The sequence below is a fragment of the Aphelocoma coerulescens genome, chromosome 12 (genome assembly GCF_041296385.1).
Source record: "Aphelocoma coerulescens isolate FSJ_1873_10779 chromosome 12, UR_Acoe_1.0, whole genome shotgun sequence".
NCBI lineage: Eukaryota > Metazoa > Chordata > Aves > Passeriformes > Corvidae > Aphelocoma > Aphelocoma coerulescens.
In genome coordinates, this window is record NC_091026.1 from 12,645,820 (window position 1) to 12,673,678 (window position 27,859).

The 27,859-nt window shown below is 39.0% G+C and overlaps 1 protein-coding gene across 1 annotated transcript in view; it reads left to right on the forward strand.

Annotated features, from left to right (window-relative positions):
• Positions 1-27,859, forward strand: part of PRKAR2A (protein kinase cAMP-dependent type II regulatory subunit alpha) — a 60,019-nt gene that overhangs the window by 25,818 nt on the left and 6,342 nt on the right. Inside the window, exons 3-8 of the mRNA XM_069027602.1 lie at positions 14,339-14,391; positions 15,982-16,065; positions 17,178-17,284; positions 21,253-21,406; positions 24,426-24,527; positions 26,390-26,464. Coding sequence (XP_068883703.1) covers positions 14,339-14,391; positions 15,982-16,065; positions 17,178-17,284; positions 21,253-21,406; positions 24,426-24,527; positions 26,390-26,464 — 575 coding nt within the window. The remainder of the gene's footprint in view (positions 1-14,338; positions 14,392-15,981; positions 16,066-17,177; positions 17,285-21,252; positions 21,407-24,425; positions 24,528-26,389; positions 26,465-27,859) is intronic.

A 27,859-nucleotide genomic window follows, 5' to 3' on the forward strand; every position in this document is an offset into this window, starting at 1 on the left:
TTTTCCTCCTCTTGGCAGGAAAAGTAGAGAAACTGCTGGTTTGGGGTGGGGGGTGGTTTTGGTGGGGTGTTTTTTTTCACTCTGTACCTGCTGTGTCTGTCAAAACCTACACAGGAATGAGACTGGCTGGGCTCTGCTGGGTTACCAAGCTCAGCCCCCTGCCACCATAGGCAACCACATTTTACAGTCCCTCGCATAAAATGACTGACTGATTTCCTGGGTTTTGTGCTCTGAATTTGGTTTGACTTGTGTGTTAGATGCATTAGGTTTTAAGCAAGTTTTCATTCTGCAATTTTTCTAAGATAGCTTTTGTCTTTATAAACCAACAAATAACAGCAAACACCGAACCAGTGTTGCCTTACAGATTACTCAGCCTAGTAGCTAAATGTTTCTGGATTTAACTAATGAAGTAAAGCAGAACAAACCATGGAGAAGAAAAGCCGGCATGTAATTCTTTTTTGTAATTGCATTTAGTGTATCCTTTTCTGCTCTTCTCTTCAGAAGAGCTTTCTGCTAGTCCATGTTGAACCTTGTCAGTCCAACCAGTATTTCTGTATTTCCAGTGCAGTGTGTGATTGTAAGGGGGATGAAGAGCAGAGCTCAGTTGCTTGCTGCTATCAACATTTACATTCACAAAATTGCAGATTTACAGAGAATTTAAAAGCTAACATGGGATGTATTGAAGAAAAATTCAAGCAAGAATTTTCTCTTTAAATATTTGGCTGCCTAGGGAATTACAGCATTGTCCTCATTGTTCACTAGGTTTTAATTAAAGGAAAAGTTGATAAAGTAATTGTCTATGTTATACATACAATTTAGGACAGGCTAATAATTGTTCTGGTAAATCATTCAACTAGAGATATGTTCTTGGAGGCTAACAAGTGTTTTTTATGCTCTCTTAAACATAGCAGTTAGAGAATCTCTTTTAAGTTGCTTTATTAATTCATAATATTAAACTTGGAGTGTTTTCTGCTGGTCTGTTGTGATTAGTTGCCTACAGATAACAGGATGATCATGATTCCCTTGGTGCACGATTGCAAATTTTAGAGATACATAAACCCATAGAATAAATCTGTTCTAATGATTACTAAATTTTCATTTAGGTGTTTATTTCTAGTTATGAAATATATAAACTGTTTTGGCAAATACTGCCAATGTTGTAAATATTTAGCTGTTGCTCTTTAAAACTTACTCAAAATGGACTGTGCAGGAGGGTCATCCTGGAAAAGGGAGACTTATCTAATCATGTTAAAGTAATTATTTATAGAAGTGCAGAGTGGTAAAGTAGTGTTCTCATGAAGAGAAACAGCCTTTTCCACGGAATGCTTGGAGGGAGAAGGAAAAATGAGAGCTTGATGTTATCCTAGAAACTAATCTAGTGAATAGCTGGCTTGTGTGTGGCATGTTTGGCCATGTAACTTGTTGAGATCCATGGTGTGCGCACAAACAGTTGGTCAGCTCTAATTTGTATCTGAGCTGGTGGCTGACTTAATTAAAATAATCTGTTTGTAAAATCATAAGCTATATCTGTTGTAGGAACTAAAATGGAAAAAAACCACCTCACTAATTTGGAAACCTCCTAGCTCTAGGGTGCCATAGGCTGTGGTGCAATTTCAGTGCTAATTATCCAGTAGAGCTGTTGTCTTGCTGCGGCTCTAATTGAGTTAGCAAAGTCTGAGCCTTCTGCCAGTGTAACCTGTGTTACATGGATTGCTGACCCCTTTGCCCAGGCTTGGATTGAATGGCCTGAAACCCTTATAAATTCCTTCCTCCCAAGAACTGGACTGGGTTGAAATTCATCCTTGCTTCATTATGTGCCTTGACTTTCCTCCAAGCATAGGGGCTCCTGATAAACTTAATTATGTTAGTCACTTAATTTTCTGTAATGAAAGGCTGCAGAGCATGCTTGTATCTCTGCCCTTGGTTGAGGACTGACTACACAGTGCAGGGAGGTGGCAGAAATCAGTGATACCTCCTTTCTTGATTATATGAAAGCTGTTTCAAAACTAGAGGAAGAGAGCATTGATAGTTGTCCCATTATAACAGCTGGTATGTAACACTGAGGAGAATTTTGCTCCTGGCAGGATATGAATGAAAAGGTAATTGTGTTTTTGGAATGAAGAGTGTGACGCCCACTAGAGTCTCACTTGTGCATAGTTTCTCCTCTTTTAGTTTTAGCATATTTCAGAAAAGTTAAGTTATTTGATAGATTTCTGTATTGCCATTTCTAGACACCTTTGATTCATTCCACAGAACACCCACTCTCCAGCAGACTTGCTGATTTCTTCTTGGGATAGGAAAATCTGAGAAAATGAAACCCGTACCATACATATGTCACAGAAGGTTTTAATCTTTTTTCTCCAATTATTTCTGTTTATCTGAGTGACTGGTATAATATATTTCTTTTGCCTTTGCCTGTACTCCCTCATGAGCCTTTCTTTGGCCCCAGTGGGATGAGATTACAGTTTTCACATTTAACAGCTATAAGCAGAAAATTGACCTATATAATCTAGGGAAGGCAATATATGATAGTTATTTCCTTAATAGTAACATGACTGTCAGGGTCTGTGCCTGTTTTCATGTTAATATAGAAAATAATCAGATGAACAAGACTTGCCTCATTTGGTCCCTTTGGTGGGGCAGCTTTCAGCAGAGACTGAGTGAAGTGAGAAGGATCACATCTGTTCCTGGAGCTGGGTGCTAAACCTTCCCCTAAGATGGGGTTGCTGAATAAAGGTTTTGTATGTAGAGGTTAATTTTGTTTAAATGTTACTGAATCCTGTTTTCCTCTGTGGAACAAACCTTAGCATTGTGTGTGACCCTGACAGTCGCCGGCTGTCAGTGTCCCCAGCAGATGCTGGGTTCAGAATCAGTACTTTGGATATTTCTCTTGCCTCTAACAATCTGATGTGACACTATGGTTTGGTGTTGTGGAGTTTTTTTGTTTTGTTTTTTTTTTTTTTTTTTTGTATTTGAGTAATTTTGTGTTTTGAATAATGTGTAAATCAATATTCCCTGTCAGTTTCTGGCTTTTTCTTTCCTCATCACATAAGCTTCCGTAAGAGGCCTTGAACTGTTGGTTCTTCAACTCACTGGTTCTTCTCTATTTTGACAATGGTGGGGATTCTTTACCTGGAACTCTTCATTAGTCTGGGTCCTGCCAAGGATGAGCAATCATCTCATAACGTACATATGTTGCTGAAGTCTGATATTCCTCTGTGCTTTCAGTGCGATACAGCATTTTCTTCACACCCTGGCAAGTTGAGATGTCAGGATATGATAATATTACACATAGTAAATTCCTTTTAGGAGCTTTAACAAAAGTAATTTTCTAATAAAACTTTCCTGTTAATTATTGCCACACAGCATGTTAGTATTTGGTAAAAAATACTGTTTTGGGACCCTGTTAAATTAGGACATCTAAATAGCAGCAATGAAGCAAGAGGCAACACTTCTCTTGGGAGGTTGTTTTGAGTATTTGCTCTTGCAGAATGCTATCTACTACTTCAGTGATAAAAATCTCATCACTTGAAATAATCAAGGGAGGAAGACAGAGAGTGATGATGGACTTTCTCTGTGCTGTTCTCTTTGCTGTATATTTATCTGATTATTATCTGATCATTAGGTTGACTTGAAAGTCATGATCTGGTTTCTTCTCTTGAAGCTATTTAATGAATTTCTGTATTGATTAGTCACCATCTTACAAAACTGATGGCATAATAACTTCTGCTGAAAGATTTTCAGGCAGGTGATAAATGATAAGAGACTTAAGAGTTCAAAAATTCACATTTTTACAAATGGCACAGTTTTCCTGTATCAAAAACCTGAAGCTTCTATGATTTTTTGCTAGCCCTAATGATAGCAAAACTGATATCATAACTAGAGTGAAAATAATTCATTTTAAAAAATGTTGATATGAGCAAAAGCCAAGCATGTGGGATGACAGATGAAAGTGGTGATAAATTGTGTGGGTGCTCTCCTGTAAGAAAGTGTCTGAATCATTATTCGTTAAACAAAAAAAGCTTGTTTTCTCTGTTTGCAATATTGGGACTTATTTAAAAATTCCTGGCATGTGATTGACATTCAGTGAATAATAAAAAGCTTATTTTTGGAAATTAATAGTCATGACTTCACAGTTAGTTGGATTTCACAGTGTTGTGAACAATTCTGCAGGATTTTTTTTTATGACATAAAGGGAAATACAGCACTGTGAGCATCCTTACTTAAAATTTAAGTCAGTGCAATACCTGGTCAGAAGAAATCTGATCCAGTCTGCTTAATGCACATAAGTGCTACAGTGGAGTAGAATTAATTAGATGTGCTTTGTATTTTTCTTGTGAATATGTAAGGCTGCACTTCATCTCTATTTTAATATAAAGTTTCAGACAAAGTCACAGATGTTGTTAGGCTCCTATACTGATTAATACACTCATGCAAGTTTAGGTTGCTGTAACTTCAGTTTAAATGTGAAATTGATTGAATAGTCCATGTCCAGAACAGAAAAGTTTAAACAGACCTGATTTAAATATGAAAGGTTGTAATTTCAGAACCTTTGCTGAGTCTGTGTGTACCCCAGAATAACAGAAAACTTCGTAAGAATACAAAAAACCTCACTATAGGGAATATAATGGCAATATGAAAACTCACTACAGGAAATATTAAAGCAATCTCAGGAACTGCTGTGAGCACTTTTATAGGGTTCTCATTTGAAGAGAGACTTGAATCAGGGCTTGACTTTGGGAGGTGGCTTGTGTGTGGATACTTGGCTGCCTGAAGCACTTACCTGATTTGGTGTGTTTTTCCCACGTCTCCAAAATTTGGGAGAGGAAAGAGCATAATTTTCATAAGCTCACTAATCTTCTCTAATGGAAAAACACAAAACTGGTCATAGGTAAAGCACACAGATTCCAGCTGATGAAGTCCTACCCAGTATTAGTCTTTTGCCAGACCTCTGCAACTGTGTATTTCCTCCAAAGACAATCCATTTATTCAGTGAGACGCTGAAGTCCAGAGCTGGCTGGAAACGAATGAGTTGCATCAAGTGAAAGAGTTACACCTTTGCCATGGCTGGTGCTCACCAGGGCATTGGAATTGCTCAGCAGCCACACAGGAATGGGGGGAGCTGCCAGGTTTTTCTTCAAGAGGTTGGACAGTAACTTCCCACATTTCCTGCTTTTCTGGTGTGCCAGGAAAGGAAGCAGTAGTTTCCAAGCACTGGGACCTGGGGGCTTCCACATCATTCCTCTGCACACAATCCTTTTGTGTCAAGCCATTCTAATTTTTTATTGTTCCCTGTTGCTACAGGTAAATGGGTGTTAGTTGTTCTATTCAGGGTAATGTGGTTTTTAATATATTTGGACATTCTCTAGGAATCCTTAAAAATCATATATAGGTTGCTAAACCATTGATTTCAGAAGTGCCTTCTAACACTTAGACATCCTTTGGTTCTCTGTCATGATAGATGTCAGAAGGATACAGGAAATCTTCATTGCTAAATGAAATTTTAAGGCAAAGAGTGCTTCACTACACTTTCTCAAGATGATGGAGGTTCTTTTAAAATATTATTTGACTTATTGCAGTTCTAGCAATTCATATGGCAGAATTGCAAGTATAAAACCAAAAAATGCCTTATCTGTAAACTGAAAGAAAATTTCCTATTTCTATACTAGAAAAACACTTTTCCTGTTTTATTCCTAGTTAAATTCTCTCTTCTATCTACAGTTTGCAACTAAAAGCCTGTAAGCTACATGCCTTTTTTGGGGGGGGGGGCTATATATTTGAGCCATTTCTGGAAACTTGTGCTGTTCTGATGTAAACTGACTGTAAAGTGTACTTTCTCTGTGCTGTTTTTAACTGAGAAAGTATCACTGTTTCAGGCACATAAACATTATTGGTGCTGAATTTCTGGTTTTATCTGCCTTGCTTACGTAACACATTTGGAAATGTGTTAAGATTTATGTGATGGGCTAAACCAGAAGATCATTAAAGCAGAAGGCTTACTTCTACAATTGTGAATCTGTGTGCTCTGAAATAGTAGTAGCATCATGTTTTCCAGGAGACCTTTTTTATGGATGACTATCTCATCGGTAAGGCTCTCTTAGAAGGCTTGAACAAGGTCAGCAGCATGTTTATCCATTTCAGTCTTCTGATTTCTTAACTTGCAAGAATAAAGCCTGCTCCATTTGAATTTCCCAGGCTTCACCAGATAGAATAATGTGTAACTCCAAAATACCCTGCTACCATTTTAGATTTCTATTTATATGTAGTAAATGGAATTGGAAACACAAGTAGCAAATTGTAAATTACTGTTTTAAGATTAAAAAGGCAGTATTTTGCTTTTGGTCGTTACTATGTCAGAGCTGTTTACTTCAATGATCAGCCACATGGAAAACTTTGTTTTCTTTTAGTCCTCTTCCGTGATGGAAGTATTTTTGTTGTTTTAATTTTCATGCCGACTTACCTCTTACTGGAGGTCCCAGAGCACACCAGTGTCTGATGGGATGTTGGGCTCTCTTGTTGTGAATTGAGACATGGAAGCCCAAAGTGCAGGAGCCCTAGTTGTGGCTTATTTAGCAGATGATTCTGTGAAATCAGGCAGTACTGTCCCTTGGCTCTTCCAGCTGTACAGGAGAGTCTTCTGGAAATTGTAAATTTTCAAATTATCAAAAATTGCAGTCTAGGAATTATAGTCTCATGAGTTTATCATCATTCTCCTGCAGCATGTGGCTTCAGTGAGGTGAGAGTATAACCTTTCCAATGTGTGAGCATGCAGAGAGGAAGGATAAGCTAAAACATTTGGCATAACTCATTATAACATTTATATGTAACTAATATATATAACATGTTATATGTAACTCATAATAACATTTATTATAATCATTATTATAGCTATAACATTTGGCATAATAAGGGCATTAAGTAAAATTTGCACCTTGATATAATTAAATAGGCAACCACATGAAGCAAATACAATGATAAACAGCTGTTGGTTTAGTTGCCCCAAAAAAAAAAAAAAAGGCAAATGTCATGTTCATTTGGTTATGCCAAAGAGGTAGGAGAAGTGCTTAGGAGAATTCTGTCTCTAGTCCTACACTGGCACAAGTTTTTTTATTTTAATTGCTCCTGAGTAGGAGGAAGATTTAAATAAAGATATACAGGATGAGGATTGTCTTCTGAAGTTTTGTTGCAGTTCAGTAAGACCCCCAGCAAGTTGCCTCTTAGTTTGATAGGGAATGTCTTTTCCTAACAGGTCCCTGGAGCAGATTCCCGGGGTGCTGTGAAGCCTTTTGTCTGTGGTTTGTCTGGTGCTGTGTCCCTGAGTCAGTTAACCTGGGGGTGGTTTCCAGGCCAGATCCTGCAGGCTGCAGAAGGAGTTAAACAAAACAAAACAAAAAACCAACCCTGAACAAAGCCTACCTAGGAATAATAATTAAGTAGGAATGCATTGTATCTTGTTAAAAGTGCTTTATGCTTGTCTTTAAAATCTAGTTGAAGCAGTATTGTCTGCTTGTAATGCTTTTATTATATGTGTGTAAAGATATGAATCTAAAAGAGATTGTGATTATTTACTTTCTGTTTATTATTCTAGTTCTTTCATGATGAAAGTTCTCGTTTGCCCCTAGGGAAATGTAATTTTAAATACTTTGCCAAATCTTCCTGTAGCAGGGGAAAAAAATATTTTAATGGTTATTCTGCTGTAAGGCATTGTCTCAGTTGTTTTACTGTACATCTGATGATAAAGCCTTTTAAAGAAACACTTAAAACCAGATTTTCTGTATGAATGTAATAAGAATATTTGAAAACTGCATTATTCAGAATATATAAAACAAATGCACATATGGAAATAGTTGTCAACCAATTATCGTAATTTTAAAGGGCTTATTATGTTGCCTTTACTTACGCATCTTGGGAGAAAAGGTGTCTGTTCATGTAAAGTTGGATTTCCTGTGAAGAAAAAAACCCTATTATCATAAAAGGTGGCATTTATAATTGATTGTGCAGTCTGTTCTGAACTTGCTACTGAAAAGTAGTATGAAGTAGGAGTGTGTGACAATGGTGTTACAGTTTTGTCACAAGCCATTGTTGCTGGAACTATGGCATTTCTCTTTTGATGGAAAGAGAACAAGCTGGAGAAGTCTGATTTAGATAACCTTATTGGAAAGTCCATAACCATGGTGAGGAAATGGTTATCAAAGATTTCTAAAGGCAAGGTTAGCAAGCACTGTGACACATCATGCACTTCTCTTGGCAAAAGGGTTTATCCATCTGTGAACTAGAGTGGAGTCTCTCCAAGCTCTACCTGGGACCTCAGTTTTGCTACTCTGTTAAAGCAGTGGGCATAGGTAGTGGCCACATCAGAGGTGGGCATTTTCAGGTTGACTTGGGGCTGTAAGCAAGGCTTTGGGTAGAGCCAGCTGAGCATTTCAGCAGTGCAGGATTTTAGGGCCTTACAGGCTCCATCAGTGGTCATAGGCTTCTTTGCCTGACAAAAGAAGCTGCCTGATCTGTGCAGCTTTTCAACCTGAGCAGGGTTTGAGACCAAGTGTGGAGTGTGCCTGAACCTGTAATCCTGACTGGACAGAGCTGGTTTGGCACAGGCATACTGTGTCTGAGTGCCTTTATAGTTAATCTGTAATACAGAAGAACTCTGCCTGTGAAGAACCAACTTGAATTAGTTTCCTTTTAACTTTAAATGCCATTTGAAGCTGTTTCAAGAACTGAAAATCCATTCTTTTCCTTTCCCCCTGAAATGAATTATTTTTCAATATTTCTCCACTGAAAAAAATCTTACACTTGATTTGACATATTTGGCCATGCAAGTGGTTGCATGTTTGAATATTCTGCTTTGCTGTTTGACAGAGTTTGAGGGGGGGTTGTTTGCTCACGTCCTGGGCATTGTAAATCATGTCTCAGTTATGCCTCTATGAGAATTAAGAATGAAGTCAGGAGGTGGTACTGCATCTGGAGATTGCCATGTGGCACATAAAGTGAAAGACCAGTCTTTTAAGACCCAAGATCTTGAGTTTTGGCCTGATGCAGCAACGTTGGTTTTAACAAGAAAATTTACCCTTGATTTCAGTCAGTTCTCTCATTAGTGAATTGAAGGCTGAAACAGCTGATTTTCCTGCACATGTTAACTGTTCTTTGGGTTTCAGTGTTGCTTTTCTTTCCAACCTGTCATAAATGTGAAAATGGCTCAGGTGGTGCAAAAGGGTGCAGGTTCTGTTTCCTACTTGCTGGATCGAGGTATGAATCTGTCGTCTGCTTTGACATGGTGAGAGCTTTCACTTGAGAAACAAAGTGCAATTTTTAAACCAAAAAGTTCTGAGTTAACCAGCAATAGAAGTGAGAGGAAACTTGAAGTTGTTTCCCAAGTGTGGAAAATCACGTTTAGCTGTGCCAGCAAAGACCTATGTATAAGTGCTGTTTAAGCTTCCTAATTCATGTGACTGCATCGTTTTGAAGTGCAACTCAGCTGTCAGAGAGAATGACAGTGGAAGTGGTCACCTTTCCAGCTGGCATAGTGCTCCCAGAAGAGGCTATGCATCTGTCCCTTGAGAGACAGAAAATGTTTGAAGCTTTGACAAACTCAAATGCAAAGAACACTGCCTTAAACATAGTTTAAGATTACTCATCTGAATAGATAACTGGAAAAGCGGTTCTGCATGTACTGCTCTGGGTGGATTTTCATTAATGGGTCTGATAGGATCAATTGGAGGTGATGCATCCTCATAAGTAAGGGTGAATAGGATTTCATTCTGCAATACAGAAGGTGGCATCCAAAATTGAAAAGAGAGTATGACAGGGCATCTATTTGCTGCTCGTTTCAGTAGCAACAGAAATATTAATAATGCATTCACCTTACATAAAACATAGAACTTTAATTTCCTTCTTTTGTGTGTGTCTGAAGGTCTTCAGGCCTCAGCCTCTTGGTTGTTGTTTTGAAAAAAACTGATCTCTCAGGGACAGGAATGGTGTGCATTTCTCTTGGAGGCTGAATTTACTTGCCAGAGCTAAATGCTCAACTGTTATTTGCATACAGATTTGCATAGAGTGCAAGGACTTTGATCTTGACAAAGCATATATTTTGCAGAACAGTATTATCTTGAGAGCGATTAAAACTTGCATAAACAAAGGTGGTGTTTGTACTGGCAAACTTGTTTTACTGCTTTTCATACTCTCCCCACCCCTTGCTTCCCCCTCACCCATCCACTGCTGATGTCATTGCTGCAGCTACAGAGATCTTGGTTGCTTTCAGATGCTGTCACCTGCATAAGAAAGCAGCGATGGAGCTGTATCATTTCTGAGCCTTCAGAAGTGTTAACAGATGTTCTTGAAAGCCAAAGAAGGTGTGGCATGAGAGAAAGCTAAACTCGCTGTAGAAGCTGCAGAAGCTAAGAGAGACTAAATGTAGATGGTAGGATAAAAGCCTGAATTTCTTTTTATCTCAAAGCTTCATAAAACTGAGAACTTTTTTATGTTCCAAAGCTATTTGAACTATGTATGGGTGGATTTGGAAGGAAGCTTGGTCTGCATGGTGTGAGCTGATAGAGCTGTCGATGTGTCACGCTGGTGTGTAACTTCCACTTATGAATTCTTGCTCAGTGCTTGCTCAGGGGCAGAGTTGTGCTGAAAATCTCACCTAGGCAAGGTGTGATTTCAGAAGTCACTTCAAATTGTATGACGATACTGGTGAGCTTTAGGTTGCACGCCATACTTAAGTTGCACATTAGGAAAACGTCTTCCCTGGGAGGGTGGTGGAGCAGGTTAGCAGAGAGAGGTGCAGTCTTTGCCCCAGGAGGTTTCTAGGTCAGCCCCAAACTAGCATTCCATATAACTCCCCTTGGAGGGGTAGGTTGGACTGGATGACCTTCATTCAGAGAGAGATCCCTTCCAACTGCCATTTCAATGAGTCTGAAAAACAACTCTTTTCAGGAGAATCTTGTGAGAACAAGCTTGCCTCAAGAGTGTCTGTTTTGTTGGGACACTTAAATAGTTAATATGTGAATTCAGTCACGTATCAAATAATGGGCCAAGGACGTTTTCACTTTGTCAAGATGAAAGATCAAATGTTTTTTCATTAGGACTGGCTGTACTGTAATGCACAAGTGAATAACCTTCAGGAGTCCTGAAATTCCCTAGATTTCTGACAGGGATTGGCAGAGTTTAGGGTAGTCATGGGGGTCCTTCACAGCCAGAAGAATAGCAAAGCAGCACAGATAACATGAATTATTTTAAAGGTAAGACAGACACAAAGGTAATATGTTCAACTGTACAGACTTCCCCAAGTGATTTACCAATTAAAAATAGTAGAAAGAAAAATTGGACATATTGCGACGTAAAACATGGGATGGGTTTGATGTAATGTTGCTTTTTCTTTAGTCGTGTTTTAAAGTACTTGGAAAATACTGTTGGTTGTTATGAGTAGTCTGAAAAGCTTTCTGTTGGCTTTCCAGTATATCTCAATATTAATTAAGCTTGAGATCAAAAATAATAATTTTGTGTCTCTGCCCCTTTTTAACCATACTGCAACAGATGTTACATTAAGTGTGACAGTTCTGCCTGCAAGTAAACAGGGTCCTGTCAATCAGAGCTGTCCAAAATTGAAGTCAAAATGTCTGGCCTACTCTTCTCCATGGAAAAAGAAATCCCAGCAGGAGGCTGAAGAATGAAAAGTATAATGGGAAGGCATTCTATGGGACAGCATGGGAAGAAGTGGTATTTTGCCACGTTTTTGTTGTATTTCTGTGGTGCCCATTCATGGGCATTACAGAAGTGATTTCCATATGTAGGGAAGGGCACTAAGTCCTAGTCTGTATCCTTGGTGGGCTTTGGGAGCTGTTTTCACCCTTAGTGGGTAAGATGAAATAGGGGAAACCTACATGTACAAACCTTAACCAAAGCCATTTCATACTGCAGTTACAGACGATTGTGTTGCTTTGATTGATGTGTGTTTTAAGATAAGGTTTTGCTTTAATGCCGTAGTTTTAGCTTTGGTAATAAAACTTGTTTTCCCAAGGAAATCTTGAATAGAATTTCTTGAATTACAAAGCATTTTTAGCAATAGCTTCCCTGCAGCTGAGATGGGAACAAAATCAAATTTGCAGTTTAATATTAAAATTTGAATGATAGAATGATCTTGTAGTACAGCGATCTCTGAATTCATAGATCTTGAATTTGCTTATGCACCAGTTACTTTCAGAAAGGTATAGAAGTGCATTTATAGTATGTAATATTGTGCTTAATAGAGAATTGGACTCCAATTTCTTGTAAGATACACTGGTTGTACAATAGGAAGAGAGTTTATTATCTCCAGTTTCACCATACTGTTTAAACTATGGAGCCTTTCTTCTTAGTAACTGTTCCTTATTAGAAAACCCAAAGCTTTTACAATAGACTTTGATCTTTAGTGTAAAATGGAAGGAGGAGGAAAGCTTTCACACCAAAATGCTAATAATGTTCTCTTTGTAAGTACCTCTGTATTGCATATTAAGTGGATCAGCCTATCAGTCCATGTTCTGCAGCTTTGTAGGCATCCACCTTCCCATAAACCACTCATCTTTGGACTCTGGTGTGGACTATACTTTTTTTCAGCTAGGGAAGAATGCTGTTTATCCTTTGTGGAGTATCTGCCCTAAGCGTGGGTGGTTCTGTTAAACTAAAAGCATGTGTGTGGTAGGTGCGCTGTCAATACACTGTTTCTGTATTGTTAAACGGGTTATTGTATGAGCAATACTTACTCTATAAATGCCTGATGCCTAATGATTATATGATTGCATTTTTACATTGTAGTTTATTAAGTGGAATGCTTGTTGTTGTATTTGAGTCTCCTCACTCTCTCCAGGAAAAAAAAAGGAATTAAAATCCAGTGTCCTAGGAAAGACTTGTATCTTTTAGGTAGGGAGAAAAAAAATCCAAATAAAAAAATCAAGACACACAAAGCCAACCAAATTTTTCCTAGTAAATTATGCTGGAGTTTTGCATTTTTATAGTCCTGTTGAGTGCACAATGACAGGGTCAACAGGCATGTGTACATTTTTGAACTGTTTACAAGTTGCTGAATTCTAGACTTTCTGGATTTTTTTTTCTGCTTATTTTTATTGATGCTTTCTTAGTCCATTCAGCAGTTAGATATCATTGCAGTGGGCTTCTGGGCATTCTGCTAAGTCTTAAGTATTGTCAGGATGCTGGATGAAGTACAAGGGAAAATGCTTGTCTGTGTTTCCTTGTAAAATTTTGTAAGTAGTGTATAACCTCAGAAGTGAGACCACCCTTATTAAAGTAAGAACACAGCTAGATGAAAACAGGACTGACTCTCACTTTCCTTGACTGTCTGTACAGGTGGGTAGAATGTGCAGAGCACCTCAACATGCAAGAACTGTAAATATCCATGAATTAATAAGAAAATCTGAGCTAGAACCATGGGCTTTTGGCAGCTAAAGTGTCTGTATTTAGTATTGTGAAACTGTGTAATAGTGTGTTAAGATAACTGAAGATAGGCCTTTTCTGAGGAATTAAAACTGAACAAAAATGGTTTGAAGTTTCAGCAGCTCTGCATTATTGCCTCTCTTCCAGTTGATCCTGTAGGTATAATGGTATGTTTGGCAGAGCCTTGTTCCAAAGCACAATAATGTGTGGTTTTCCACAACTGTTCTCATCCTTTAAAAAAAAAAAAAATCACTCTCTGTAAATTTTGGAGTTGGTTTTATATCACCAATTGATGTTAATTTGGTTAAAATGTAGTAAGATAAAGGAACATGTGGGGGATGTGACTAAATATTATTTTTTCATAGACTATACTATGGTGAAGTGGATTGTTAATTTCCCAGGTTGATTTCTGTGAAAACATTATTTCTCTGTATGAAAAAACCTCCCAAAATATAGATACTCACTTGCAAATCAGAGTTGAGGTGGAGCAAGTGCCTCATCCTTCCTTGTGCTCCTTTTTTTTTTTTAGTGTTTTGCTCTGTGCATTGCTCTGCAAAGAACAAAGCAGTGTAGCAGCAGTATTTTCCCCCTGCATTTTAGAGAAGATGCTTGTAAATGAATCTGAATGGAGATTGTTATGCTTTGATACCAGCTGAAAGGAAATCTGTGTCCATGCTTCAGAGTACTTGCTAGGCAAGATTATTTACTAAGTCACAGAGAGTCTGAGAACAGCCATGCTGTGCCTGCTCAGAGAACAGACAGGATTTGGCCTCTGACACTATTATGACAATATGAAAAGTGATTTTGTTTATCCTCTAGTAAAATAGAAGAAATGTATTTAAACTGATTTGTTTGCTGTTCTCATGTAATTACTTCTTTTTACTTACCTCCTCTCTCTTTTTCTTCCAAGTTTGTGCTGAAGCTTTCAATCCAGATGAAGAGGAAGAAGATACAGAACAAAGGGTAAGAGTGAGGGAATCACTCCATGCATGATTCTCTCTACAGATTGACAGGCAGATGTACATTGCCTTTTCTTACCACTTGTGCTTTTTGTGCTGAGCGTGGTGTGGTGACGTTGATAAAGTGACATTGCTTGGAAATTTTGAGCCACTTTGTCTCATGGACTTTTTTAGTCACTACAGCTTTAATACAATTTTACTTCAAAGGACTCGAGAGCTGTGCTTAAGTCTAACATGTTTAAAATTTTGGCTATTTTCCTTTCTTAATTCTCTTAAAGGCTTGTTGAGGCAATTCCTAGATCATCGATGCTATTGAGAAGAATTAGTTAAGCTTTACCACAGCTGTTTCTTCATGGGTGCTTAAAATTCCTCACATGCTTTTTTACTGTCTTTCTTGTCAGAGCAGTTCTGCCTGGGTAGGAGAAATGCTTGGTTGAAATATTTTAAGTCTGCAGCCACCTGTTTTTTCTCTTGTTCTTGAAAGCTGGGAATTTCTAGGAATTGCAAATCCAGATACTGTATTTCTTTACAGATGGGTTTGTGTGAGCAAATCTTGTAGCATGGTTGGTGAGAATCAATGTTTTTTTACTGGACTTCTGGCATTCCTTTCCACATTCCGTTGCAAGGATGCTTACACTTCTGCAATGAAAATCTAATTTAATTTCTCTAAAAAAAAGAAGGGCTACTTCATAAATACACTTAATAAATAATTTTTATATACTATAAAAAAAAAGATCATGAATCTGTCTGGTGATCTAAATGTTTGTAAACTTGGACACATTTATTCCATCAAAAGTCTTAATTTTCTTGACTGATGATTCAGTACTCCATTTTCTTTTAAACAAGGATCTGAGACCTGCTTAACTTTGGAAAATAACTTTTTAGAAATGCCTGCTGATACAACTGGTTTTTGGAATTCTTATTCCAGAAATAAGAAATGTTAGTTTGGTGCATGTCAGGTAATTAATTTTAAAATATATTTCCATAATTAGACCCTAACAAGTACATATATGAACATTTTTATGATACAGTGAGTATTGATTCCTTTAACCTGATGTTTATAGGAAGGAAGTAACAAAAGATCTCAAACAACAAAGCTTTTGTTTAAGCAACTTTGTTAGAAAAAACCACACTTCTTCAATAACTTCTTCTTATTGGATGGGCTGAGACTCATATGTGGGATATATGGTATAAACTCCCTGTGTGCCAACAGTAAGTATACTGGGACTAATATAGCCAGAATTTAGGAAGAAAACTGTTCACTTCTTCCTCTGTTTCATATGCTCTCAAGCTTTGACTGCGGCTTGTGGCTGTGTTAGAAGGGAAGGGAGTGGAATAGAAAAGGCATCCTCTTCTTTCTTGTCTTTTGTGACTGTTACTTTTCATATGTTAATTGTCAGCATAATATTTTTCTTATGTATCTTTAATTCCGTTTTGCATTGTGTGTTTTTATATGTATATATAAAATACTGTTTATGCAAACAAGAGAAAAGGACTGTATACTTTTGACACTTTGTGTTCTGCTTTTTCATGCTGAAGTTTGTAATCATATTTCTTTGTTGTCATGACTGTTCTGTTCTACTTTGTTTTAAAGGTAGTTCATCCAAAAACTGATGAACAGCGATGCAGGCTGCAGGAAGCATGTAAAGATATCCTGCTCTTCAAAAACCTAGATCAGGTAACAGCATTTTAAGGAAATCTTAAATTCAGTTATTTTTTTGTTAGGTACAGTTAATATGATCTGAAAGTCCAGACACAGTTTTTAAAGACAAGAAGGTAGGATTCTATTTAAAAGATACAGAATATTTTCAGTGTAGTGGTGCCTAGAGACACTGCAATGATAATTCCCAACTTCAGGAGTGCAGTAAATATTTCAAGTGTATCAGCAGCATGAAGACTGGCTTGCGTGTTTGTGCAGTGTATTTTTAGAAACTCAGCTGTGATCTACATCTTCAACTTTGAACATCTGGTCATTGAAAATGCAGCGAAAGTATATTGTTAATGGGCTTGGGAATTGCAAAGATGGTAAAGCAGGTCAGCATCAAGGCAAGGCATTTATATGGTGTCATCTTTCTTGGCTTTCACAGCTTCCCTGGCTGTGCTGCCTGCAAAAAAAACGAAGTTTAGTTGTGGCTGGTCAGGGAAATCCAGCTGGAGCCTACTGTGCAGACCAGCATTATCCCATTTTCTGTGTGGGCTCCACATCTGTACCTGTCCTGTCTCATCTGGGGCTGGAATTGCAGCTTCCCTAAGACACAGACTACCTAGGGAGATAAGTCTATGGAGAGTCTTGTTCAATATACTCCTGATCATGACTGAGGCTCTTAGATGGTGACTGTACAGATAATTGACTAATAGATCATGGTGCAGTTTCTAGATATACATACAATGAAATACACGTACTGTCAACATGAATTGATGTGTGTCCATTGCAGTGAAGCTGTGAAGATCATACCAAACGTATGTGTGTGCTTTGGCACTGAAATACTATGTGAAAATTGAGCCATTTGGACATAAATGTGAGATAATGGCTCTTTTGTGATAGAAGTCTGGTTGTCTGCATTATTAAACTTACATTAATAAGCTGGAAAGGAGTGAGGTGCTAGTGGAAATCAACATGTAATATCAATATTACTTGTATTTTTGTACAGTAAAATGTACAAAAGCATGGTGCATGTTCCAGTTCACTATCCAGACCGAATGAAACGAACTCACCCTTGCCCAGCAGTAATGCTAAGGTGTGTTTTCTGATAGTTCGCTTTTCCCCTTCCCCTCCTGTTTGTTTTCTAGGAGCAGCTGTCTCAGGTCCTTGATGCCATGTTTGAGAGGAAGGTGAAACCTCAGGAACATGTGATTGACCAAGGTGATGATGGAGATAACTTCTATGTCGTTGAGCGGTAAGCAGCTGTGCCTGTAAAATGTAGAGGATGTTTCTTTTCAGCTTCTTAGAAATGGCAGGGAATGTTTACTCTACACGACAGTTTCTGAAGGAAAATTATTTGTTTGGTTCAGTTTTTGTGCCCATCAGCATGAGCACAGCTTAACACCAGCCATATTACATATTGTCTCTAGACCAGGTTATATTTTTTTCTGAAGGAAGGAGGGGGAGAACCAGCAAAAGTAGCACTGTGGTAAGGGGAAGGGGTAGGAGATTATTTTCAGGAAGGAGAATATAGGAAATAAAAATCCATGGTAGTGGCTACCATGGAACAACCTGGACTTTATCCAGGTAGTTTTGATGACTGACTTCAGAGAGAGTTGGGGTTGCTCTGCCTCTGTTGGTCGTGATTTGTATTTGCAGAGCTTAAGGTACCATTTTGGAATTTCTTGCATCAAGCAAATTCACGTCATAATTTTGGGGATCACTTATATGTACAACAGGCATATAATAGATACATGTGTGCATGGACATTTTGAGTATCTTTTACCCTTTTGAAAAGAAATCTGACTAATGTTACTTTGAATAACCATATCTAAAGAGTAATTCAGAACATGGATTTATTTCCTTCTGCAAAACTGTAATATTAAACAGAATATTACTGAGTGATTTATAAATGTCTGTTGGAACATGATCTTAGCAAACTGCTTTTGGTGCACTGTTATCTTGCTTATCACTGAAATAATGGCACCATTAATATTGTACGAAATGCTTTCAAAGCAGGTCTTCAAGACAGGTTGTTGCTTTTTGAATTGCTGCTTATGCTGTGTTTAAGGAATTTGCAGAAGAATTTCTAGGTTAGAAATTGTTTGTTTGAAATGATTCTTGTTCATTTTAAGGACATTCCCCTTTCTTATTAGTATAATTACAGAACATAAGGCTGCAGCAAATATATTCCAACCATATGCCCATTCCCCTGTCCTCTGCCATACCAACCCATTAGCCTAAACCAGCACCCCATTTCTGCACTCTGGTATCTTCCTCAACTGCTCTCCCTCAATCCAATCCTATGTCTTTGGCTAGGCAGGCCAAGTCCCTGCTCTTGCCATATTCACCAGAGAGATCAGGCTGTTGCAGATAAGAGTAAGGTACTGCAGATCAGAACTTGTGGGAGCCAGAGCCACCATTTCTGCAAAGATGAGATCTGTGCAGAGCAGTGGTTCATAATTTTGAGGAAACTAACACTCGGTTTGGCAGCCTCTCAAAAATGTTAGATACCATCAGTCTATCTTGATTTGTTTCTGTGCAAGGCTCTTATCCTGTTGGTTATCAAAAGCTCCCTGCTATGAGTTTTAACCTAAAATGAAGAACTGAAATGGAACCTTATCTTAGATATTCAGGTAAATGCTTCTATGGTCTCTGTTCTACTGATGTTATGTTATTCCACAACAGGTTTTTTCTGTCAAGAGATAGTTGTGTTGGTTTTCAGGCTTTTAGGTTTTTGTTTTGTTTTATTCCCAAGTTAAAAGTATGTGGCAGAAAGGTTGTACAGTGGAGGAAATTAAATTTGGTGTTGTCTAGTGACACCATAGCAGCCTTTGCTGTGAAGTAACTCAGCTGCAACTCTTTTGTTGGCTATTTGGTTATTAGGAATAACTTCTGCAGTTAGGAATTTTCAGTCCTTTCTCCCTTTCCAGTCTTCCTCCACCTCCCACTCGCTTATTTTTTCATGCAAAAGAATAGCAGAATACTGGACCTTATGGAAAACCACAATATTTCCACTTGTTTGCAAGTGCAAGTTTGGAGGACTCTGGCTCTTTCATGAGTAGGCATGTCTTGTTACTCCCAAGTAATTAATGCCTAAATATTCCTGAGGATAAGTTTCTTTCTGTCTAAATGAACAGTGACTTTGTGTTCTGGCACAGGCCTTTTTTTCCTTCTGCTTGCAGTACTTCTTCACCAGATGGCTCGTGTCAGTGTCTTTCACCATGCACAGAGGGGCAGCAGGCAGGGCAGGTGCAGCCTGAGGATGCAGCAGGTGTTTAGTGCCCTCTGCATGGAGGGGAGAGCTCAGAGGAATGTGCTGCATGGCTGAACATGGGATGCTCATCACTGCTGAGGAGAGCACCTGCTGGGTCTGTGCTGATGGACCAGTCATCACTCAGGAGGGGCAGCATTGGCCTCTGCTGCCTCTTGGAACAGACTGATCTACAATCTTGCTGAGCTGCATTTTTGCTTTTTTTTTTTTTGCCTGAGGGTTTTATATTTTTTCATGTCAGTACTTTTCACTTGAGCTTCACCTTGGGCTTGTAATGATTACTATCTCAACAATTACACTTTGGTCTGTTTTTATTCTTCTTATCTTGCAGGGCTTTAGCTCATGGACTCTCTCACAGCTCAGCAACAGTTTTCTCAGTAAAGCTGAGCCAAGGTCACGCAGTGTTGCCTCACCAGTTTAGTCCTTGGGCTAAAGACAGCTGAATGCTTGGCTGAAGGTTATGTGGCTATAGTTATTTGGAAATAAATAGCACTAGTAAGTGACTTTCAGGCTGAAAGATGGGGAGAAGTTGTTGTTGCTTTTGCTTAAGGTGCTCACATCTGGCTCTTCCAGATCAAAAAAACAGCTCTGAAGATTGTTGCCTCTGGTGCCTCTCAGAGAATCATTAAATAGATATCAGACATTACAAGAATTAATGACACTTTCCATCAACACTAATCCTTTTCTAGTTTACTTTTAGTATGCTGCTGGTTTGTTACTCTCCTAGGTGTGAGTAAGCAGTAGAGTAGAAGAGGTGTCTGCTAGGATTGTTATAGTCTCATGTGCCTGCCTTCCTCACCTTCCTCACCTAGTACCATTTCTGGTCATTCTTTTTCCTTTTTCTTCTTATGTGCCTGGTGATGTTGTGGGATATAATACTATTTCTTCTGGCAAAGATCTAAACTTGTCAGGAAAATTATACCTGTATTCAGTTGCTTAAAGCCAGGAAGGTGTTCCCTACCTGCTTTTCTCCTGGGCATGATATATTTTGTGAAGTGTATTAAGCCAGTGGGTAGTCCCTGAACGATCTTTGTTGCCATAGCTAAGAATTAATCAAACCTACTTCAACTGTATTTTTAATTTATTCTTTAAAGCCCCAAGCATGACAGTCCTGAAGGTGTTACAGACACTTGTTTGACTTTCAAAGGGCTAGCTTTCTGTGCACAGCTTTTTTTTTTTTTTTTAAAAAAAGTGTAGTTTGATGCAGATTTGTGTCTTGACTTCTGACTCGCTGTACTTGTACCTGCACTTCATCAGAGTAATCTTTTGATTCTTTGTAAATTCTGGAATAATGTTCTCTTAACTTCATTATAATGCAGGAAGTGTGCCTCATGGAGAACAGGGCAAGGGAGGCCTTTCAAATTTTAACAGGTTACAGCTGGGTATGAAAAAAAGTGCAAGGAGATTTCTGGTGGCTGGACATTTCCTCTTCATCTGTTCAGAGATCTTGGCTAGGTATCAGAGGGTTTAGAGCATCTTGGGGTTATGATATACCCCAAGCTGAGACAAACCCGTTAGTAGCAAGTGAGCAGTTGGATTGAGCGTGTCCTAAAGGTCCTGCAGCAATGCTGTCACTGAGAAAATGGGTAGAGATGGATCTGAGTCACTCTAAAGAGGCCTCACTGGGTAACACACATGCTGTGAAATGTCGCTCTTTAAAGATGATGAAACTACTTCTCACCCTGGCCAGAACAGCAACGTCAAAATATTGTGCAGAGGAGACCGAGTAGATCCTGCCCATATCTATCCACAGTGAAATGCTTTTTTAAAAGACAATTATGGTGAAAATAGTGTAGATAGAAGCAGGCGAGAATCAGGCAATTGGAAAGCCCAAAAAGTTTCATCTCACACAGCAATAAAAGGACCATTTGCATAACAGCAAAAAGCTGTTTTCGAGATTTGTACTGGAATGTTGTCTAATAAAAAGTGTTTATTCTGTTGTTTTCCAGAGGACTCTATGATATTGTTGTAGCAAAAGACAACCAGTCTCGCTGTGTGGGCCGCTACGATAATCACGGCAGTTTTGGGGAACTGGCATTGATGTACAACACTCCTAGAGCTGCCACCATTATTGCCACAACAGAAGGAGCCCTTTGGGGACTGGTAAGGAGAGGAAGTTGCTCTTACATACATAATATTTTAAGCAGTAGCTCACGGTATCCAGAGCTTCTCTTGGTATATGGCTCCTCTGCTCATAGGTATTTTATCAGGATCTGCTCTCTCATCTCCTGGCATGATAGATCCATTGTGCAAATCTTTTTGGCTGACTTGCTGGAACAACTTGTCTGTAAAAAGTATATCACTAGTTCTATCTGTCCCTTTATAGTTTTGCTTTTGCTGTAATTGTGGCTTTTGTTAGGGGGGGAAAAAAGCCTCCTGGTTTTGTTTTCATCCTGCAGAGGACAGTGGAGGCATTAATACACTTTTTTTTTGGGAGGAGGAAACAATATCTGAATGATGTCCTTTATTTTCAACTCACCTTCCTACCGTTTTGTCTCTTAATGGAATGGGAAGGTGTTACATATCTTCTTGAGGATATTAGTAATTTGAAGAGGTCAGAAAACTACCCAAAGCTTTGTTTTCCTTCACAATAAACTGTCATGATGTTTCTGGTCCTTTTCTGTTACCTTGGAAGAGGCTCTTGGGTCAGCATGACCTATGAGATACCAAGCTAAATGATGGTGTTGCTTTGTCTCTAGCCCAGCAGTGCCGAATGTGAAGCTGTAGCCATTAGTTTCCTTTTTTAGTTCTTTTCTCTGCACTATTTGGATGGGGTTATTTTCCCAGTGCTCTCTTACTCATCTGTGAGGGTTGGCATAATAAGTGGATTGTGCGATCAAGCGAGCCTTTGAAGCAAACAAGTGTTGTGTGCTGTCTGTGTGCCCTGGGCTCCTCGGCAACTATCACTGGGGGTTGGCTGTGTGTTGTGACCTTGATTGTAGGACTGATAGGCTGTTACACACGGCTGTTTATGCAATCTCAACGCTTGCTGGGAGATCTGACTTCTCTTTTATTTGTGAGGTGAAAGAAAAGAGTTTGGTAAATCAACCGGGGAGTAGTGTCAGAATCTCATTTCTGGAAGAAGACAGAACAAAGCAGCTAGCTACAAACTGAGCTCATTTATAAAAGGAAGAAAATGAGAAGATGATTCTTTGTTCCAGTTTGCCTTTGAAAAGAACTGCATGAATTGGGTTAATTTTGGATTTAGTTTTTCTGTGATTATGTTCAATTAATTAGCAAGGTGTAGATGAACAGGGACCTCTTGCTAGTCATCTGTTCTGTGAACATTTTATTAACTAAGGCTGCATTTTGCTCTCAAACTTCAGTTATTTCTTCCAGTTATTCTGTTTGTTGCCATGTTTTATTGTACTATTTTGTCCCTGATGCAATTTAAACATATTTTTATTAGTCTGTAGAAGTCATTGCTAAAGCTCTTTGGTTATGTGCCGTTTGGGAAGTGTGGATTACTCCTGCTGCATTGCAGGCTTAGGCCAACAGAAATCTGGAAGGCTCAGCACAAAGCAGTTATCACAGTGGGTCCCTTCTGGAGGAGGGAAGCGTCCTCAGCCTTTGCTGCTGAATGTGTCTGGGGGAACCTTATTACCACACGTGCTGCCTTCACATGCTGCCTTCACGGCTTGGCTTTTTTATATTCAAATACTGCTGCTTCTCCTCCCTCACTGATACTCTCAAGCAGGTGAATTCTGATTTTTTAGGCTTTTACAATCCCCCCACTGTTTCTGCATCTTTCTGCTTCTCCAAACATGAACATTTGAAGAGACTTTTACCACTGAAAAATGCCTTTAAAAACTGAAAAATCCCTTATGCTTTATCATCTCTTGTTCTCCTTTGGATAACAGTAATACCACCCTGCCTTTCATCTTCCTCACCCTTCAATTTTAAAGTTCCTCTGTTAGTCCTTGTTACACGTATTTGCAGCATGCATCCCTTAAAAATATCTGCTTACTTGAAAATACCTCTTCACCTCAAAATGCTGCTGCTTAGGTACCAGCTGATGGTTTTGGGAACTGGAGGAATGGCTCTCAGGATGTTTCTACTAATTGTAGGTTTTTTGGTACCATTTTCCTAGCCAAATTTCTGCTCCTTTCCTCTGGCTTTCTGATTTTGACACTTACGGCCCCACCCGTGCAAGGCAAACTGCATCTCTGGCTAGGTTCGCGATCCTGCGCGGATCCAGACGGGGCAGACGCTATGAGAAACACGGGGTGGGCAGGTGCCCTTCCCTTCAGGCTGTCCGTGCGGCTCAGTTGCAGCTCTCCCGAGGCCGTTCCGGCCGGCGTTTGCCGGGGCCGATGCGGCGCTGTCCCGGCGGCACCGGAGCGCGCTGCTGCCGCTGGGCCGCGGCGCTCCCGAGCCCTCGGGCCCGGCCGGGCCCCGGTGCCGGGCCCGCAGCGCCGCCCTGTGGCCGGGGAGGGGGATCCTGCCCCGCCTTCGGGCTTCACAAACGCCCCGAGCAGTTCTTCCTTACGGAGCGCGTAGACAGCTGGCACTCGGGAAGCCGTCCTTCCAGAAGCCGGCTCTTGGATCTGAGAAGGTGGAGTGAACAAGCATGCTGCTGTTTCATATTCTGTTCCTGACCTGTTTGAGACCCCTATAAATCTCCAACTTTTGCAATCTGTGACTCAAGTGGAGAAGAATCCAATTCAGACTTAGTTCTGCAGCTGCCTTAACAAGTGCTGGAAATGCCAGTTCACAAGTGCTGGAAATGCCAGTTTACAAGTGCTGGAAATGCCAGTTTTCACTGGCTTCAGCAGGAAGAGCCAAACTTCTTCATTTAATGCAGAAGCATGAAAGATATATTACCAAACAGGCAAACAAAGCCCCAAAACTCAACCGGGAAAAACAGTATAAGATAGAATAAAAATTGAATTCCTAAATGGTTGTCTGAGAAGGACCAGGTCTTACAGCTCCCTGTTTTTCAGTTTGTTATTGCCAGAAGTACTCTAACAGGAGCTGTTGTAGTCACTTTTGGTATCACTTTAGCAGCTGCTTTCCCAGCCCTGGCGTTTGCTGTAAATACTCATTCACTTTTGTCAGTTCTTTAAACAGGGACCATTTTGGTGAAGAGGAATAATGTATTTCTCTGTGCTGTTTCTTGCAGGATCGGGTGACGTTCAGAAGAATTATACTGAAAAACAATGCGAAGAAGAGGAAGACATATGAATTATTTATTGAGTCTGTGCCCCTTCTTAAATCCTTGGAGGTAAAACCTCTCAGAGACATCTACATCAGATTCTTGCATTAGCAGTAGCTCCAGTCAGTGTTCCTGCTGTATCAGAAATCTGTCATTTTTGCTCAGAACAAAATATTAAGTGCTGCTTTGGTATCACATATATTACACAAATTAACAAAACAATTTCAGCAATAGAAATTTTTTGTAAAAATTTGTATTGCTGAAATTGTTTTTTTTTTTTTTTTTTTTTTTTACCAGATCCTTTAATCATGGTAGCGATTTGCTGATTTTTATCTCAGTCTGATTTTTTTTAAGTTCTTTACACAAAAAACCCCCCCACAAAACAAAAAAAACACCTATATGTGTATCAGGAAACCGGTATCAAAGTGTAATTTGGAACTCGGGGCTGTGGTTTCCTGTGAGGGTGTAATACTGAAGTAAGGATACAGTCACTGGGATATTTGGCCTTTATCAGCCAGAAATGGTTTTAAATTTGAGACAAAGGTGTGGGCTGTGGTTGTCTTGCTTTAAGCTTAACTGATATTCAGGAGTTAAACTGCTAAAGGGAAGCACTGCTACCTGGGAACACAATGACACTGTCCTGTTGGGGTGTGTGGTGCCTGACTTTAGGAACAGTGTGTAAATTGTCACTTCCATTGATTCACTCTGTATTGTCAGAGGGCTTTTGGAACTGACCAGTTTGTTTTGGTGTTAGTCTGTCTTTGCCTTAAACCATAATTTAACTTCTCTTTGTTTTCTTACAATAAAAAAATCTTTTCCAGCATTAATCTTTAGTATTTGAGCTCTTAATCCCTTTGGGAGAAGATTACAAAATTGTGAAGTGTCATTAGGTGTGAACAACAGCCTCTACTATGTATTATTTTGGACATATGTTGTAGCTGTGGAAGGGGTAGATTATACAACACCTTCTCTCTCAGTGCCTGGCTTAAACTGGTTCCATCAATGTGACTTTTTTTGAGCACAGAAATGACTCAAATATTTAAAGATACAGAAAAATAACTCATTAGCACTGGATGGCTTTTTGCATGACACATTTCAGTTGAATCATGCATGGACCAGAATTTGATTTCTCAAACACAGGCAAGAGGAAGGTGCATTTGGGGAATGAATGGATTGATTACAACTGAATCATCTGCTGAATTTTAACTGTTAGGATTTTCTTCCTTTCTTGGTATGATTTTTTGCACTGCTCTGAAGCAATGAAATTGTTTTGCGGGGTTCTAAATAGGTGGTGGGAAACACTGGAGATAACTCTTATTTCTCCCTTCCTGTTTGTGAAGAGTCAAGCAGGTTTCCTGGCATGCCAGGTGGGCCCTCCTGCCCCTGCTGCTGGGCATCCCACTGCAGGGCTTGCCAACAGTTCACAGCCCTTGTCCTTGTCATGTCACCTTCCTGTTCACTCTAGGAATGAGTTCTTGGACACAATTCCTCCTACACACATGTTCAAGTATATAGTGGTTAAAATATTTTAAAAAATGTTTTGCTGGTATTTCTCATTTAAGTTTTTCCTTAGGAAGTTTATAACATTTTTTCTGAGTGTTTTCTTCAAATTTCAACTGAATCTTAAAGAAAATTTTTTTTTTCTCCCTCCCCTTTGCTCTAAACCAGCCAAATCAGGTACTTTTTAATGTGGGGGTAAGACAAGCACAGGGGTGGGACACTAGATCATTTTATTTCCCTGTTGATTATGGTTGTCTTGAGACCTGTGTTGCAGTACTACAACGATGTCATTTTGGGGCTGTATTTATAAATTGTGTGTTTGTGTGTCTAGTGAGTGCCTGTTCATTTCAGGAGGGGTCATAGAGATTCAGGAGAGTTCATAGAGATGAACTATAATTGATTATTATTTTTAATTTTCCTCTTTGTTCCAGGCATCAGAGCGAATGAAGATCGTGGATGTTATAGGAGAGAAGGTGTATCAAGATGGGGAACGTATCATTTCTCAGGTACTTGAAATCTAAACTTCTCTTTATCATTCTCCTTTTTTTTTTTTCTGTTTGGAATAGACTTGCAGAGTTCTATTACTTGGACCAACTTGGCATTTATTCTTTTAATATTTCTAATTTATTTAAGCACTTCTTGAATGTTTGGGGAATGGACAGTATGTATTTTGCTGCAAATTTATTCTATTACTTTAGCTTCTGGGTATGTCTTCTCTCATCTATGTTTTATAAGTAGTCTTTGCATGGATTCAAGATGAGTGTGCCTTCAGAAGCTGAAATTAAATGTCTATGCAGTTTTCCATGAAATCCCCCATCTAGAGTTTTCCTAGGCCCCTATGACCAGAAAAAACAAGGAGTCACTAGCTCTAAGAAACTGTCAGGGTTAATTGAAACCATTGTTTTTCCTTGTGCTTTCCTGAGGTATTTCAGTGGTGTGGTCTGGCTTCAGTTGACATCCTTTGGTGGCTGGTGAATGTTTTGTCTGCTGCAGTAGATCAAGGCCAGGGAAGTGGAACATGATGCTGGATGAACTCAAGCTATAACTATGTGATTTTTTTTTGGCTGTGACACAAATAACTTTTTGGAACACTGTTACTGATGAAATACTGTAATTTTGCATCAAGTTTAGCTGTGGGTTGCTGTGTTGTAAAAGTGCTCTAGTTCAAGTAGAAGTTAATGCAAGAAAGGCTTACCTGAAACTGCAGATTTGGTTACAACGTTGTTCTTGTTGTATAGACAGAATACGACTCCTTGATAGTGTCTAGAATAATTGATCTTAATTATCTTGAATGTCAGATAACTGAATATAGGAAACAGGTTTGCTGATAACTGTCAAATTACTTCACTCCAAAAATATCCTCAGTTTTTAAAGTTGAAACTCTTGTTGCTTGAGACCCTGAGAAAAGTGAACTCCCAGCAAAATCAGAGCTTATAAATCAGTCTCAAAACTGGGAATTCACACCATCAGTGATCCAATTACACAATTGATTTTAATCTTTTTTAATAACTGAATTAAGGACAAGGATGTAATTATCCTTAAAAGGAGGATTAATAGTTTGTGTAGGTCTGGGTGATGGTAATACACTGTTAGAGATTATGAAATTCTGTGCTTGGAAAAGATATGATAACTCTTACATTACACCAGTTGCATCAATACCAGGAACCTCTTTTCTCTTGTAATTTTACATTTTAATTACCTTCCTGGAATTTGACCCTTCAGTTAAGGGCAGTAAGCTTTAAAGCACTTGAAAATTGTTAGTAGTGTTATGAGGGTGTCTCCCACTCAGTTTGTTTCCATTCTTTTTAAAAACAAAGTACTCTTTCAGTAGTTACTCTTTCAGAAGTTATCATAGAGCATTAGTTCATGCTATGATAGTTGGCAGTGGTGAATGAAAAGTT